The sequence below is a fragment of the Nycticebus coucang genome, chromosome 4 (assembly GCF_027406575.1).
Source record: "Nycticebus coucang isolate mNycCou1 chromosome 4, mNycCou1.pri, whole genome shotgun sequence".
Taxonomy (NCBI): domain Eukaryota; kingdom Metazoa; phylum Chordata; class Mammalia; order Primates; family Lorisidae; genus Nycticebus; species Nycticebus coucang.
The window spans coordinates 104,913,529-104,928,509 of NC_069783.1; the positions used below are offsets into that span (position 1 = coordinate 104,913,529).

Below are 14,981 nucleotides of genomic sequence, written 5' to 3' on the forward strand. Positions count from 1 at the left end.
CTCCACAGGTGCAGTTTGCCTGCAGCCCTTCTGCCATCTGTACTGGGGCTGCACCCGGACTGGCTGCTTTGGCTGCCTGGCCCCATTCTGTGGTAATACCGGCTCTTCAGCCCAAGTTGCTTTGACCTTGCACAATCCCTTGGGGAATTTGAGGGCAGTCCTTGGGCTGCTGGGGGGCAAGGCAGCCATTGTTAGTCACCAAGTGATGAGCTAGCTTCCTTCTGCCAACTGCAGAGGTTTGTAGTTTTAAAAGCATCAAATTTATGTCAGCTTAAAACAAAGCAATGACAGAACAATTAGAGGACATGCTAACTTAAAACTGAGTCCTGGCTCAGCGCCTGTGGCTTAAGCAGCTAAGGCGCCAGCCACATACACCTGAGCTGGCAGGTTTAAATCCAGCCTGGCCCTGCCAAACAACAATGACAACTGCAACCAAAAAATAGCCGAGCGTTGTGGTTGCTGCCTGTAGTTCCAGCTACTTGAGGCAGAGGCAGGAGAATCACTTGAGCCCAAGAATTGGAGGTCGCTGTGAGCTGTGATGGCACGGCACTCTACCCAGGGCGACAGCTTGAGGCTCTGTCTCAAAAAAAAAAAAAAAAGAAAACTGAGTCCTTACTGCAGAATTCAAATGTCATGGTACCTTCAGATATGGAGGAGACTCAGAGAACTTTACATTTTAAGAAGGGAGTGAAATAGAAATCACTTTTGCCTGTTGTCTGTTTAAAATTACGTCATCAAACTTTTTTTTTTTTGAGACAGTCTCACTATGTCGCTCTCGGTAGAGTGCTGTGGTGTCACAGCTCACAGAAACTGCAAACTCTTGGGCTTAAGTAATTCTTTTGCCTCAGCCTCCTGAGTAGCTGGGACTATAGGCACCCACGCCACAATGCCTGGCTATTTTTTGGTTGTAGTTGTCATTATTGTCGGGCAGGCCCTGGCTGGGTTCAAACCCATCAGCTCTGGTGTATGTGGCTGGCGCTCTAGCCACAGAGCTATAGGCGCTAAGCCTTTGTTATCAAACTTTTTATTCTTTCTAGAATCTATAATGAAAAGAAATGTGTTTATTCTGTCAGGCAAATAATACTTTCACATAATGTCTTTATAAAACAGATAACATTGCTTCCCTTCATCTTGGCAGAACTCAATCTGGGCGACAAGTGTCTGGATGGGGTGTTGAACAACAACAACTACGAGTCGGACATCCTGAAGGTACTCCCCTTTCAGACTAGCCCTTGACTCCAGCTGAAACCAAGACGAGCCCCTCCATAACTTTTCCAGTTACTATTAAGACTTTCTGCTTTTTCTGACTCATACAGTCAGGTGTTCTGTATTTCATTGGCATATACCTTTTTTCTCCATGTGACAAAAATTAGTATATCCTTTTTGTTTATCATGCCACGAATCCATAGGAGTTGGTTCCTCAAGCTCACAAGAGAGGGTTTCTTCGCTGGCCCCTTGGGACCAGTGTGGGACTGGGTTCTGTCCTCTGGTACCTTCCTTTTCTGGCTGTTTTCTTCCCATGTTCAAGGAAGCCAGCTCAGCTCTCAGGGTTTAACAGGTTTAATATGCACATCTGCCTTACTGCTGAGAACCTTTCAAACAGCATGCGCACCACATGGGCTTTCACATTCACCATAGACATGACAGCACACATGCCCTGTTGGCCTTCATACTTCACTCAGCAGAACCACGCTGGTTTGATGTTCACATGCAGTGGCACATTTTTCTAGGTTTGAACAAAAGCAGCTGAATAGCTTTGTATTTCTGAAGGGCAGAGAGAACAGAAACCAGGTCCTCAGGTCTTTTCACAAACCAAGGCCTGCTACAGGGCTCAGGACACTCTGACCAAGGTTGAGCGTTTGACTTCCAACTGTGCTGTGAGTGTCTTTGTAGAAATTTTGTGAAAATGTGATAACTCTTCATATCCAAGCTGCAAAAGTTGGCCATTAGAGGGTGGCGCCTGTGGCTCAAAGGGGTAGGGCACTGGCCCCATATGCCAGAAGTGGTGGGTTCAAATCCAGCCCCGGCCAAAAACTGCAAAAAAAAAAAGTTGGCCCTTGGGACCAGACTCCTCACACAGCATATATGGGTGCCTGGCCTACAGCTACCTGCACATTGTCTGGGCTGGCCCTGTGCAGATGCCTTCACAGGGGCCATAGTCTGTCACTAACCACCTTTGTGGCTTTTCTGAGGTCTTTCATTTCTTTACTTTTTTTTGTTTGTTTGTTTGTTTGTTTTTGGAGACAGAGTTTCTGTCCCTGGGTAGAGTCCTGTGATGTCATATAGCAATCTCAAATTCTTGGGCTCCAACAATCCTCTTGTCTCAGCCTCCCATGTTGCTGGGACTACAGGCGCCTGCCATTAACGCTTGGCTAGCTTTTCTATTTTTAGTAGAAATGGGGTCTCACTCTTGCTCAGGCTGGTCTTAAACTCCTGAGCTCAAGAGGTCTGCCCAGCTTAGCCTCCCAAAGTGCTTCTTCACATTTTAGCATTTCTTCCCTTAAACTGGTATTTCCTCTTGTTGCCCTTCCCACCCCCCAACCTCTGCCACAGAATTACCTGGCAACCAGAGGTTTGACGTGGAGAAACATGTTGACGGAGAGCCTCATGGCGCTTCAGCGGGGGGCATTCCTGCTGTCTGGTAAGATCCACTCACATGCTGCCTGCTCTGGAGTGGATGTGAGTTTCCAAGGCCTTTTTTGCCTCCCATTAAGCAATAGAAACCTGGCAGGCCACCTGTCTGCTCTCCCACATTTGTGGCCTCTACCTCCACCCATCCTGGCAGATACACAGATCCTGATACTTTAGATTATCATATTTTAAAAATTGGGTTCAAATCTGCATGACACATCCCAGCACCTTCTCTCCCTGTAGGGGAGAGCAGGAGTGCAGCTTGGAGGGACCCCACCTCTATCCACGGGGATGCTCTTGCTGTTGTATTAGAAGGCTATGGTCCTGGTGTGCTGACCCCTCAAGGAGGCTGCCCTTCCAGGGGAGTACAGGGTGTCTATGGAATGGGAGTTTTGTCACTAGGAGCGGCTGCAGAAATATTAACAAGGGACTTTTTTTCTGAGACATAATTATGAAAGAAGACTTGAGAGGTTTTCTTAAAATCCTTTTAAGCTGTTTCAGCTCATGGACATGACTTGTGTGATGGTGCCAGGTGTCCTGTGCTGCAGCAGTGGCTGTTGGCTGCCCAGATCTATCAGCCGGGTATCAGCCTCTCTGAGTTTTTAATGACTTCTTATTTTTGGCTCACACACACACAAAAAAGGCAATACAGGGAAGGTAAAAGTTGCTGGAAATCAACCACCTCAGAACACATAGCATTTATGTTTTTGTGACTTTTTGTCTAGGTGCCTTTATACACAAGCACCTATGTGTATATCATTCTCTTTCCTGCTCTATAAAGAGGTCTTTATCTTGACTTTTTTTCCATTACACAGTATTCTAATATGGTTTATTCAGCCAATTTATTAATATAGGATATTTAAATTATTTTCAGTTTTTCACTGTTGCAAACACAACAGTTGTTGAACATGCACTATTATAGACTGGAAAAATCATCACTGTAGGATAAATAAATAGGATTCTTAGAACAGTGGTAAGTATAGCTGAGATGGTCACATGCATAGTCTCTAAGTGCTACCCTGATAGTCCTTGGTGCTGAGGAAGAAGCCCTAGCTGTCAGATTAGCTTTTGCCTTTATTTTGTCAGTGTGGGAAGCCAATAGTAATATATCATTGTTCTGTTTGCTCACGTTGATTATTACTAAATTGACAGTTGTTTTGCATTTATGGGTCACTGCTTATCTGTGATCTTGGCCCATATTTATAGGAGGCTATTTTGATTTTTTTGGAATGAATGTGTGTGATATCTTTGTTAATTAAGAGTATAGCACGTGGTCATTTGTGTGGTAAATACGTTCCCATTCTGTCATCAGTATTTCTCCTCTGTCGTGTATTTTCATTGTGTTGAAGTTGTAAGTAGTGTGCCTTTGGTTTTCATGGCATACTTAAAATAGGTCAAGAGAAAATAATATTTGTTTTTTCATGGCATACTTAAAATAGGTCAAGAGAAAATAATATTTGTTTTTTCATAATACAGTGTGGAATTTTTTAATATTTTAATTTTTTATTCATGTGAAATTACTTTGGTGTAAGAAAATAAATCGGTATCTCTTAGTATTGCTCGTTCGGCCAGTCGTCTCAACCCCATTTATGGCTTAGGGCATTAGCTTCTCACTGATGTGGAATGTGGCACTTTTCCTGTCTGGAGAGGTATGCCTGATAACCGGCAGTATCTTCATGAGGCCTATTTCTTCCAGATCACAGGGTCACTAGCAACACTGTGCTGTGCTACTGCTGTGGCCTGCGCAGCTTCCGAGAGCTGACCTACCAGTACCGGCAGAGCATTCCTGCTTCAGAGCTGCCAGGTAAAGCTTCTTCCCTCCCACCAGCTCTAACTCTGTACTGGCCTCAGCAGCAATCCGCTGAAGTCACTCAGCTCGGTCCCTGCTCAGCAGATAGGCCAGCAGCTTTCTCAGGGCCTATGGCCATTAGCTGTCAGCTGTTTCTCGAGGCAACTTCCATGTCTAAAACAAAGACACATAAACACATCCAGTAGACAACTAGAGTGATTTCATTTACTGACTTGGGTTTTCAATTAAATATTTTTCTTTTCCGGAAATCTTGGAACAGTTCAAGGGCATTAGTTACAAAGCTTGAGAAGGTGCTGGCATTTCAGCTTCAGCTTTTCTCTTTAGATCACTGCTTAAACTCAGGTAGTTGGTTGAGCATAGTGGCTCACCCTTATAGTCCCAGCACTTTGGGAAGCTGAAGCAGGAAGATCCCGTAAGGCCAGGAGTTCAAGGCTGCAGTGAGCTGTGATGGTGCCACTGCACTCCGGCCTAGTTAACATATCTAATAGACATGTACTTCTTTCTGTTTCTAGTGGCTGTGACATCCCGTCCTGACTGCTATTGGGGCCGTAACTGCCGCACTCAGGTGAAGGCTCACCACGCGATGTGAGTGAGGCTTGGGAATACAGGGGAGCCAGTCAGCTATCTACCCAAAATATGCTAATTTAGTTATTATGCCATTATAAAGCCAAACAGTGTGCAAAGTAACCTTTCCATTTAGGAATGCTTCTCTTCTCCTGTTACCTCAATCCATGAAATGTTCATTGCAAATGTTCACTTCCATCTTCCTCTCTGTGTGTATGTGGCTGGAGTCACTGGCAGCCTTCAGGGTGCACCCATCGTCAGGTTCAGCATTTTTTGAGTTGGGAGCTGTGGTTACCGCAGGCCCACCCACAGGACATAAGACAGTTGGGGGTTTCTGTGATGCTATGAGCAGGCCTTTAAACAGTCCCATAGAGAATAGGTCATCCCCAAGCAGTCATTTGTGGTTCAGGTTAAAGTAATTGAGACAAGTGCCCTCGGGATGAGATACCTCTGCTGATAAAGGTGATTCTCCCAAGGTAGTGATTTTCAACCTGTGTCCCAGGAAAATTGTTTTTTTTTTTTAATTAATTATTTTTTATTAAATCATAACTTTGTACATTGATGCATTTATGGGGTTCAGGGTACAAGGAAAATTTTTTTAAGATTATTTTCAAAAGCAGTTCAAAGCACAGTAAATATTAATATAATTTAAGTGTGGTGTGGAAATTTAACTATAGGTTCAAGTGTGCAGTGAGATAAAAAAGATTGAAAAACATTGCCCTAAGGCAATGGTTCTCAACCTGTGGGTCACAACCCACAGGAACTGTATAAAAGGGCCTCAGCATTAGGAAGGTTGAGAAGCACTGCCCTAAGGAGTGATTCTATGAAATAAGAACCTTGCTTTGTGTTTGAGCACAAGCAGCATATGGAAAAAAGATTCACTGGAATTGGCTTACCTTCCTCAGGATGGCAGAGTATACTTGGCATCTGCTGGGGCTGATGGGGACGTAAGGTGGCCACACTAGCAACCAGCAACGCGGGGTACTCAGAGGAGGCACAGCTTCTATTTCTTTTCTAAGAAAATTACCTAAGATATTTTCACTCCTCTTTTAAAATTTTAAAAGAGAAAAAGAAGGCTACCTTTAGGCGTTAGTTTCTTTGATTTTTATTAGAAATATACTGCTGTGTTGACTTGGCGCCCGTGGCACAATGATTGTGGCATCGGCCACATACAGCAAAGCTAGTGTGTTTGAACTCGACCCAGGCCAGCTAAAACAACTATGGCAACTGCAACAAAAAATAGTCAGTGCTGGCGGCACCTGTGGCTCAGTCGGTAAGGTGCCGGCCCCATATACTGAGGGTGGCGGGTTCAAACCCGGCCCCGGCCGAACTGCAACAAAAAAATAGCCGGGTGTTGTGGCAGGTACCTGTAGTCTCAGCTACCTGGGAGGCTGAGGCAAGAGAATCGCTTAAGCCCAGGAGTTGGAGGTTGCTGTGAGCTATGTGATGCCATGGCATTCTACCTAGGGCCATAAAGTGAAACTCTGTCTCTACAAAAAAAAAAAAAAAAAAATAGTCAGTGCCTCAGTACCTGTGGCTCAGGCAGCTAAGGCGCCAGCCACATACACCAGAGCTGGCGGGTTTGAATCCAGCCCGGCCCTGCCAAACAACAATGACAACTGCAACCAAAAAATAGCCAGGCATTGTGGCAGTGCCTGTGGTCCCAGCTACTTGGGAAGCTGAGGCAAGAGAATCGCTTAAGCCCAGGAGTTGGAGGTTGCTGTGAGCTGTGATGTCACAGCACTCTACCCAGGGTGACAGCTTGAGACTCTGTCTCAAAAAAAAAAAAAAAAATAGCCAGGGGTGGTGCCTGTGGCTCAAAGGAGTACGGTGCTGGCCCCATGTGCCAGAGGTGGTGGGTTCAAACCCAGCCCTGGCCAAAAACTGCAAAAAAAAAAATAGCCAGGCATTGTGGCGGGCACCTGTAGTACCACCTACTCGGGAAGCTGAGGTAAAAGAATCGCTTAACCCCAAGAGTTTGAGGTTGCTGTGAGCTGTGACACCACGGCACTCTACCTAGGGCGACATAGTGAGACTCTGGCTCAAAAAAAAAAAAAAAAAGAGGGAGGCGACGCCTGTGGCTCAAGGAGTAGGGTGCCGGTCCCATATACCAGAGGTGGCAGGTTCAAACTCGGCCTTGGCCAAAAACTGCAACAACAACAACAAAAATAGCCGGGCGTGGTGGCCGGCCTCTGTAGTCCCAGCTACTCAGGAGGCTGAAGCAAAAGAACCACCTAAGCCAAGAGTTGGAGGTTGCTGTGAGCTGTGACACACGGCACTCTATCAAGGGTAACAAAGTGAAACTCTGTCTCTAAAAGAAAAAAGAAATATACCACTATAAGTCTCCATACATACACACATAATTTATTTCTCAGGTAGTCCTTCCAGTATATGGTTTCAAAATGTGTTTAACTGAGTAGTTCTCTGATGCCCTCTTTGTAATTTGACCATTTTTTCCCTGTAGGAAATTCAATCATATCTGTGAACAGACCAGGTTTAAGAACTAAGCGTCGGGAAGCTGCAGGAGCTGTGGAGTGTTGGAGGCAATGATGACGTGTTTTAAAAATACCGAATACAAACACATTAGGGCTTCTAGAATCCCCCTGAAGATTGCTGGGGTCTCTGGTCACAGACTGTACTGTGACTTTCTTTTTGGTGGAGTTTTACCCTCCAAATAAGATCCTTCCGAGAGGCCTGGGGAGAGGCTGGGGATACAGCCTATCCTCCTGGCCATTGTTGGGCAGGGACTGGTGTTGGCTGACGCTGCAGAGACGAAGACTTCCTGTGAACAGAAAGTCATCCCCACCTGCTGAGAGGGGGATAGCACAGGTTTGCTCCTTTTGTACCCTTTCCATAACTAGAGTTAAAACAGAAATCTCTTTTCAGGAAAAGTTTCAAGGGAGAAAGGGGAAAGTTTATCAAAAACATTCTTTTTAAGGAAAATGGAACATAAGTTTACAGCCTACAGGATGTACAGAATATTCTACTGTTGGGAAAACCACAGCATTTTATATATTTTTTATTTTAATAGATTTGGTGCTTATCTTCTAATAAGATTTAACTATCACAAACTGTAGCACAAATAATATAATTTATAATTTCCAAATTGACTAAAATTGGTTATAGTATGATATTTGAAAGAATAAGCATATGTTTCTCTGTATTAAAAAACAATTTATAACATCCCAAACTGCTGACCCTAGATGTGGACATCAAGTTAGCAGGTCCTTAATAATCAGCGTGAGTAACCACTGTCCCTAGCACAGGGCTGGCCCTGGGTCCTGGCTGAGGTGGGAGGATGGAAGATGAAGCTCAGGACGCACCACCCCCAGCAGCCTTCCCCACGGAGACCCCAGCAGAGTGTGAGAGGGAGCACACCTGGCCTTTATTTCTGGAATCCCTTTCCTGCATTAGGTTTGCCATGTCATCTGGAATAATACTTGAAATTTTGGGGTTTTTTGTAGAAAAAAATTATCTTTTGTTGAAATCACCTGTTAATGTTTGTTCGCAATCTGGTGACTTTTTTGCTTCTTCTCAGGAATACAATTTTCAGCTGTTGTCTTGCTCTTGATACACACTGAGAAGCAGCTCTCTGTGGAAGAAAGTCCGCTCTTTTGAAATCTAATAAACAAGCCACAATTTGTTTCTCTTTCCTGTGTTGGGCTTGGTTGTGTGGACTGCCTCACGTGATGGAACCAGCTCCAGCAGATCTGCCAGCTCTTTAGTAGCATTGACTTTACTGTCTACCATCAGGGTGATAGCCACATGGGGTGAGCTGGGGTTGGGTCCTGAAACCTGAACATCTGGTGAGAACTGCCAAGGATCTGCTCTTCCAGTGTTGAAGCTTTGTCTTTAGCAGAGCACCAGATAAAGCCCCAGGGCAGAGATCTCCTGTTTGTTGAGGAGTGAGGCCAGAGGGAAGTCCTTGCTGAGCCCAGGGGCGAATTAGGGCTGCCACATGCCTGTGTCTCAGAGGGAGCTGCTGATCACACATTCTTCCCCTCTCCAAAACAAAAATGCCAACCTCGTAGAAGATAATAGGGCCTTTCATGCCTTGGTTTAAATAGAAACCAGCAACTTCCCTCAGGTCTAGCTAGGAAGAATGGGACACTCGCAGAATTCTAGGACTCTGAGCATCCTCAGGAGTTGCTTTTGCTTCCTCAGTCCTTTGTTCCAGCAGGGCTGGTGAAACTTCAATGCTTATGCATGGTAAGAATCTGTCTGCCCACAGAGGTACATGGACCCGGATTCATTCAGTGTTTTTGTCATCTTCTGTACTTCCTATTCCTTAGGATCTTCTTACCCAGCAAGCCACAGTGTTTCAGGGCCCTTGTCCTTGAGGTGGCCACTCAGCCTTGCTCAGGCTAGCCCTGGAGGATGGCCTGGCAGCAGTCACAAACTCTTACTGCTTCCACAAGCTCCTTGAGCTTTGAGATAGATCCAGAGCTAGCCTGCAGCTGACCACAGGCATCTCCCCCTCTGCCTAGCATGGACTTGTCAACTCTTCCCAGGCTGGAGCGCCTGTGCTCCGTTGGGCAATGAAGGGCACTTGTCCCCCAGTGCCCTGCTCAGAAGCCCAGGCCAGCCCTGCCACCTCCCCATCTCACCAGCTGCCCCCCCACCCACACACACACCAATGCTGTCACAAGTTCTGAGCTCCGAGCCAGGAGCAGAGGCTGAGGTTCTACCTAAGCTGGGTGGCTCCATGAGTGCCAAGCAAGTTGGATAAGACAAGAAGGATTTGGGAATTTAGGCCAGCCCTTTGCTAAGACCAACTAAAAACCTTTGAAACAGGTTCAAAATCATCTTAATTATCTTCACACTTCCTGTAATTTTTTACAGGAAGCTCACACATGCCCACTATCTTTTCCTTTGGTTTCCCACATTGAGAAAGTGTGTTCCTGCTCCTTGGAGGCTTGAATACCTACTTGGACTAGGGGCCAACCACCCCTCTAACAATTGTACACCCTCCTTCCTGCCCTGAGTTACATCCCTTTGTCCTACAGCTCTTAATGTTGAGCTCAGCTCCATCTGCTGGCCTGAAGTCTGCTTGGCTCCTAACATCCCAGATTCACGTTGGCAAAGCACAGACTACAGGCCCCCCACCACACACTGTCCATACTCTGAGGCCCCTCTGGTCTCCTTGGCGTCCTAGGGGCTCCAGCCAGAGGCCCCAAGGTGTCCCTGGCTGCTCTCCTGCCCGAATTAGCAGACCTGTGGGCAGCCCTTCCCAAGTGCGGCTTCCACCCACTTGCTGCTCACCTTGCAAGGCTTATCCTCTGAGGGCTCTGGGGGGCTTAGCTTCAGCCCTGCTGTGGACCCTCCCACTCTTGAATATGGGATTCTTCTAACTGTGCTTTCTCCCAGATGTTTACACCTGGCTTCTTGTCATGCAAGTGCACCTCAAACATTTGAGCACTGCACTCTTCTGCCATTTCCTTTGCTGAAACACTATCCCCATGGTTACCTGCATGACTCCTTTCCTTTTTTTGTCCAGGTAATGGCTCTAGTTCATCTGAAGTCTTCCCTAAACCATCTATCTAAAATAATAGACTCCCCCCACCCCCCACAGCTGTGCCTCTTTCTCTTAACTCATCACTTCCCATCACTTGCTTCTATGATTATTGTCTGGCTTCCCATTATTACTAGAATGTAAGTTCCAGGTAAGTAGGGATTTTGCACAGTGTCTAGATAGTACTTGGTGTAGGCTGCAGTAGATACTGACTGAGCGAATGATAGCCCAGTGTGAATGGCAGCCTCTCCCACTCTGAGGTACTGCCCAGTTTTATTTTCTTCATATCAGTTATCACTCTCGGAAGATTTGGTCTTCCATGCATACAAACAGGAAACTGAACCAAAGGACCTTGTGGGTTTTGTTGCCCCATCTAACACCATACATGCAGAACTGCTGACATGGAAGGCACTCAGTTGTGCCCATCAACTGATAACAGGGTAAACAAAGCAGATACCTCTAGGCAATGGGATTGCCCAGCAATGGAAGTGACTGAGATACTGGAATTGTTACATGTGGAGGAACCTCAAAAACATGCCCAGTAAAAGAGAAAGCGGTCACAAAATGCCACATATAGCATGGCCCTCATGTATACGAGATGTCCAGAATAGGCACATTCATAAAGACCGATCAGTAGTTACCAAGGACTGTGGGGGAGGTGATGGGGAGTGACTGCATGTGGAATGAAAGGTCCTACAGGCACTGGAAGTGCTCTAAGCTGTAATGACTAGCGCACTAGTTTCATTTATTTACTGAAATAAATAAACCCTTCACCCATCATAGGACATTCTCATTGTTTCTAGTTTGGGGCTATTACAGATAAAGCAGCTAGGAACAATGAAGTCGAGGTTTTTGTGTGTACATAAATTTATCTGAGATAAATGTCTAATAGTGCAATTTCTGGGTGACACAATTTAAGTGTATATTTGATTTTTTTTTTTTTGAAACCGAGTCTCACATCATTGCCCTTGGTAGAGTGCTGTGGTATCATAGCTCACAGCAACCTCAAACTCTTAGGCTGAAGTGATTCTCTTGCCTCAGTCTCCCAAGTAGCTGGGACTACAGGCACCACCATAGTGCCTAGCTCTTTTTTAGAGACCGGGATCTCACTCTGGCTCAAGCTAGTCTCCAACCCGAGAGCTCAGGCAATCCACCCGCCTTGGCCTCCCAGAGTGCTAGCATTACAGTTGTGAGCCACCATGCCCTAATTTTTATTTTTTGAAACAGAGTCTCATGTTATCGCCCCAACAGGAGTACACATCAGAGTTCACAGCAACTTCAAACTCCTGGGCTCAAGTGATCCTCCTGCTTTGGCCTCCCATGTAGCTGGGACTACAGGCACCAGCTACAACACTCAGCTGAGTTTTCTTTTTTTCTTTTTTTTTGAGACAGAGCCTCAAGCTATTGCCCTGGGTAGAGTGATGTGGCATCACAGCTCACAGCAACCTCCAACTACTGGGCTCAAGTGATTCTCCTGCCTCTGCTTCCCAAGTAGCTGGGACTACAGGTGCCCACCACAATGCCTGCCTATTTTTTGGTTGCAGGCGTCATTGTTGTTTGGCAGGCCTGGGCGGGATTTGGACCCGCCACCTCAGGTGTATGTATGTGGTTGGCGCCTTAGGCGCTTGAGCCATCGGCTCCGAGCTGAGTGGGTCTAGCTCTTGCTCAGGCTGGTCTTGAACTCCTGAGCTCAAGGGATCCTCCTGCTTCAGCCTCCCAGAGTGCTGGGATTACAGGTATGAGGCACTGCCCCCTAGTGTATGTTTAATATTTTAAGAAACTACCAAATTAGATGGCTCCACCCTGGGAGGCGCGGCGGCGGCGCCTCCTCCTCCTCCTCACCCCCGCGCCGGGGGTGATCAGAGTGAGCGGCCGGGGCTCCCGATGGGACTGCTGGCGAGCTGGCTGTGCCTGAGCCTGGCGTCCGTGTGACTGGCGCGGAGGATGTGGACGCTGCGGAACTCGCCCACCCGCTCCCTGTACGTGAACATGACGAGTGGCCCAGGTGGGCCGGTGGCGGCCACGGGCGGCAGGAAGGAGAACCACCAGTGGTATGTGTGCAACAGAAATTGTGCGAATCACTACAGGCTGTCTTTGTTCAGAGTAACCTTGATCAAGGAACACAGATCTTCTTAACAGCATTGAGAAATCGGGCTGGCTATTTATTCAATTATATCATTCTTTTGTGTCATCTGTTTTTAGCCTGTTTATATCTAGAACATCTATCAATGAGTTGTTAGGAAGAAGCTCAATGTTTGTGTTTTCACCAGTTTCAGAGACTGCTTAAAATTAATCCGGACTGGAAAACCCATAGTCTTCTTGATTTAGGTGCTGGAGATGGAGAAGTCACAAAAATCATCAGCCCTCATTTTGAAGAAATCTATGCCACTGGACTTTCTGAAACTATGATATGGCAGCTTCAGAAAAAGAAATAGAGTACTCGGTATAAATGAATGTCAGAATACAGGGTTCCAATATGATGTCATCAGCTGCTTGAATCTGCTGCATGGCGGTGATAAGCCTCTGACTTTGTTAAAAGATAGCAGGAGTGTTTTGGAGCCAACTAGAGGTAGGGTCATCCATCCCTATGTAGAAACCGGCACTGCAGATGCCACCTCCAACAACTCGGAAACTGTGATTTCCAAAGCACCTCCAGCTTCCTCAGTAGTGACATCTCCCTCTCTGAGTCCCTCCCCTTCTGCCTCAGCCTCCACCTTTGAGGCACCCAGCACAGAGTGAGACCAGCACAACACAGACCACCACCACTCCTTTGTCTTCCCCTCTTGGGACCAGCCAGGTGATGGTGACAGCATCAGGCTTACAAACAGCAGCAGCTGCTGCCCTCCAAGGGGCTGCGCAGTTGCTAGCAAATGCCAGTCTGGCTGCGATGGCTGCTGCTGCAGGACTAAACCCAGGCCTGATGGCACCCTCACAGTTTGCGGCTGGATAAGGTGCTTTCTCCTCTCATTGACATCTGAGAAAAGGCTAGGACGTCATGCCTGGAATTACTTGTAGGGGAGACTCTTCATCACCATCTTAGATAGAAAAAAAAATCTTTAAAATTATAATCTCTTTGAAATGGACTGTTCTGTCACATGCAAGGACCTTGATTGTAGTTGAGCTTAGGTTTCTTAACACTGGAAGGGCAGTAATCATACCTTTGTTTCCAGGTGACTGACCAGAACACCTAGTCACTGATTCCCTCAGTGATGGGACCAGAAATAAAGTCCAGACTTCCTGACTGTATTTTCTCCACTAAATTCTCTCAACTGTATTCATGCTAACTTTTATAAAATTCATAGAATTTGCATATGTTGTTTTTTCCATAAATTAGAAAATGTTTACAGAATCTTACAGAATCTAACATAGACAAGAGACATAGTAATAAAAGTTCCAGTTTTATATTGTTATTGTCAAACATATTATAAAACCATCTTGTAAATATGTTAAAAAAAAAAAGAAGAAATTGCCAAATTATGTTGTAGAGTGCCTGTACTAGTCTAGTGTAACATGAGAGGAGAGATAGTTTCTCCACATTATTGCTAGCATTTGTATTGTCACTACTAGGTCTTTTATTTTAGCTCTTGTAATAGGTGTATGGTAATATCCAAAGGCAGTCTTAATTTGCATTTGTATAATGGCTACTGATATTGAATCTCTTTTCTCAAGCTATTATTTGCCAGTCTCCATAAGCTTTTCAGTGAAATGTCTCTTTATGCCATTTGGCTGTCTTCTAATTTTTTTGTGTGTTTATTTTGAGACAGAGTTTTACTCTGTCACCCTGGGTAGAGTGCCATGGCATCCTAGCTCACAGCAACCTCAAACTCTTGGGCTCAAAGAGATCCTCCTGCCTCAGCCTCCTGAGCAGCTGGCACTACAGGTGCCTGACACACGCCTGGCTAGTATTTCTTTATTTTATTCTATTCTATTCTATTCTATTCTATTCTATTTTATTTTATTTTATTTTATTTTATGACAGAGCCTCAAGCTGTCACCCTGGGTAGAGAGCTGTGGCATCACAGCAACTTCCAACTCCTTGGGCTCAAGCAATTCTCCTGTCTCCACCTCCCAAGTAGCTGAGACTACAGGCATCCACCTCAATGCCTGGCTTTTTTTGGTTGCAGCCATTGTTGTTGTTGTTGTTGTTTGGGGGGCCTGGGCTGGCACCAACCCAGCTCAGGTGTATGTGGCTGGCACCTTAGCCGCTTGAGCCACAGGCACTGAGCCTAGTATTTCTATTTTTAGTAGAGATGGAGTCTTGCTTTTGCTCAGGCTGGTCTTGAACTCCTGAGCTCAGGCAATCCACCTGCACTGGCCTTCCAGAGTGCTGGGATTGCACGTGTAAGCCACCATGCCTGGACCCTAATTTATTTTATTTATTCATTCATTTTTATTTTTATATTTATTTATTTTGAGACAGAACCTCAAGCTGTTGCCCTGGGTAGAGTGCTGTGGCATCACAGC

General features: G+C 45.8%; 1 protein-coding gene and 1 pseudogene across 5 annotated transcripts in view; both read left to right on the top strand.

Annotated features, from left to right (window-relative positions):
* CHFR (checkpoint with forkhead and ring finger domains) overlaps positions 1–8,198 on the top strand; it is a 38,682-nt gene extending 30,484 nt beyond the window's left edge. For all 5 annotated transcript variants that reach the window (XM_053587576.1, XM_053587573.1, XM_053587574.1 and 2 more), the window contains 6 exons: positions 9–92; positions 1,139–1,209; positions 2,554–2,641; positions 4,328–4,435; positions 4,954–5,026; positions 7,470–8,198. In XM_053587576.1, the coding sequence (XP_053443551.1) occupies positions 9–92; positions 1,139–1,209; positions 2,554–2,641; positions 4,328–4,435; positions 4,954–5,026; positions 7,470–7,512 (467 nt within the window). In that variant the 3' untranslated portion in view covers positions 7,513–8,198. The remainder of the gene's footprint in view (positions 1–8; positions 93–1,138; positions 1,210–2,553; positions 2,642–4,327; positions 4,436–4,953; positions 5,027–7,469) is intronic.
* A 3,379-nt stretch (positions 8,199–11,577) lies between these two features.
* On the top strand, positions 11,578–14,178 carry LOC128583386 (protein-L-histidine N-pros-methyltransferase-like; annotated as a pseudogene).
* Positions 14,179–14,981: the final 803 nt, after the last annotated feature.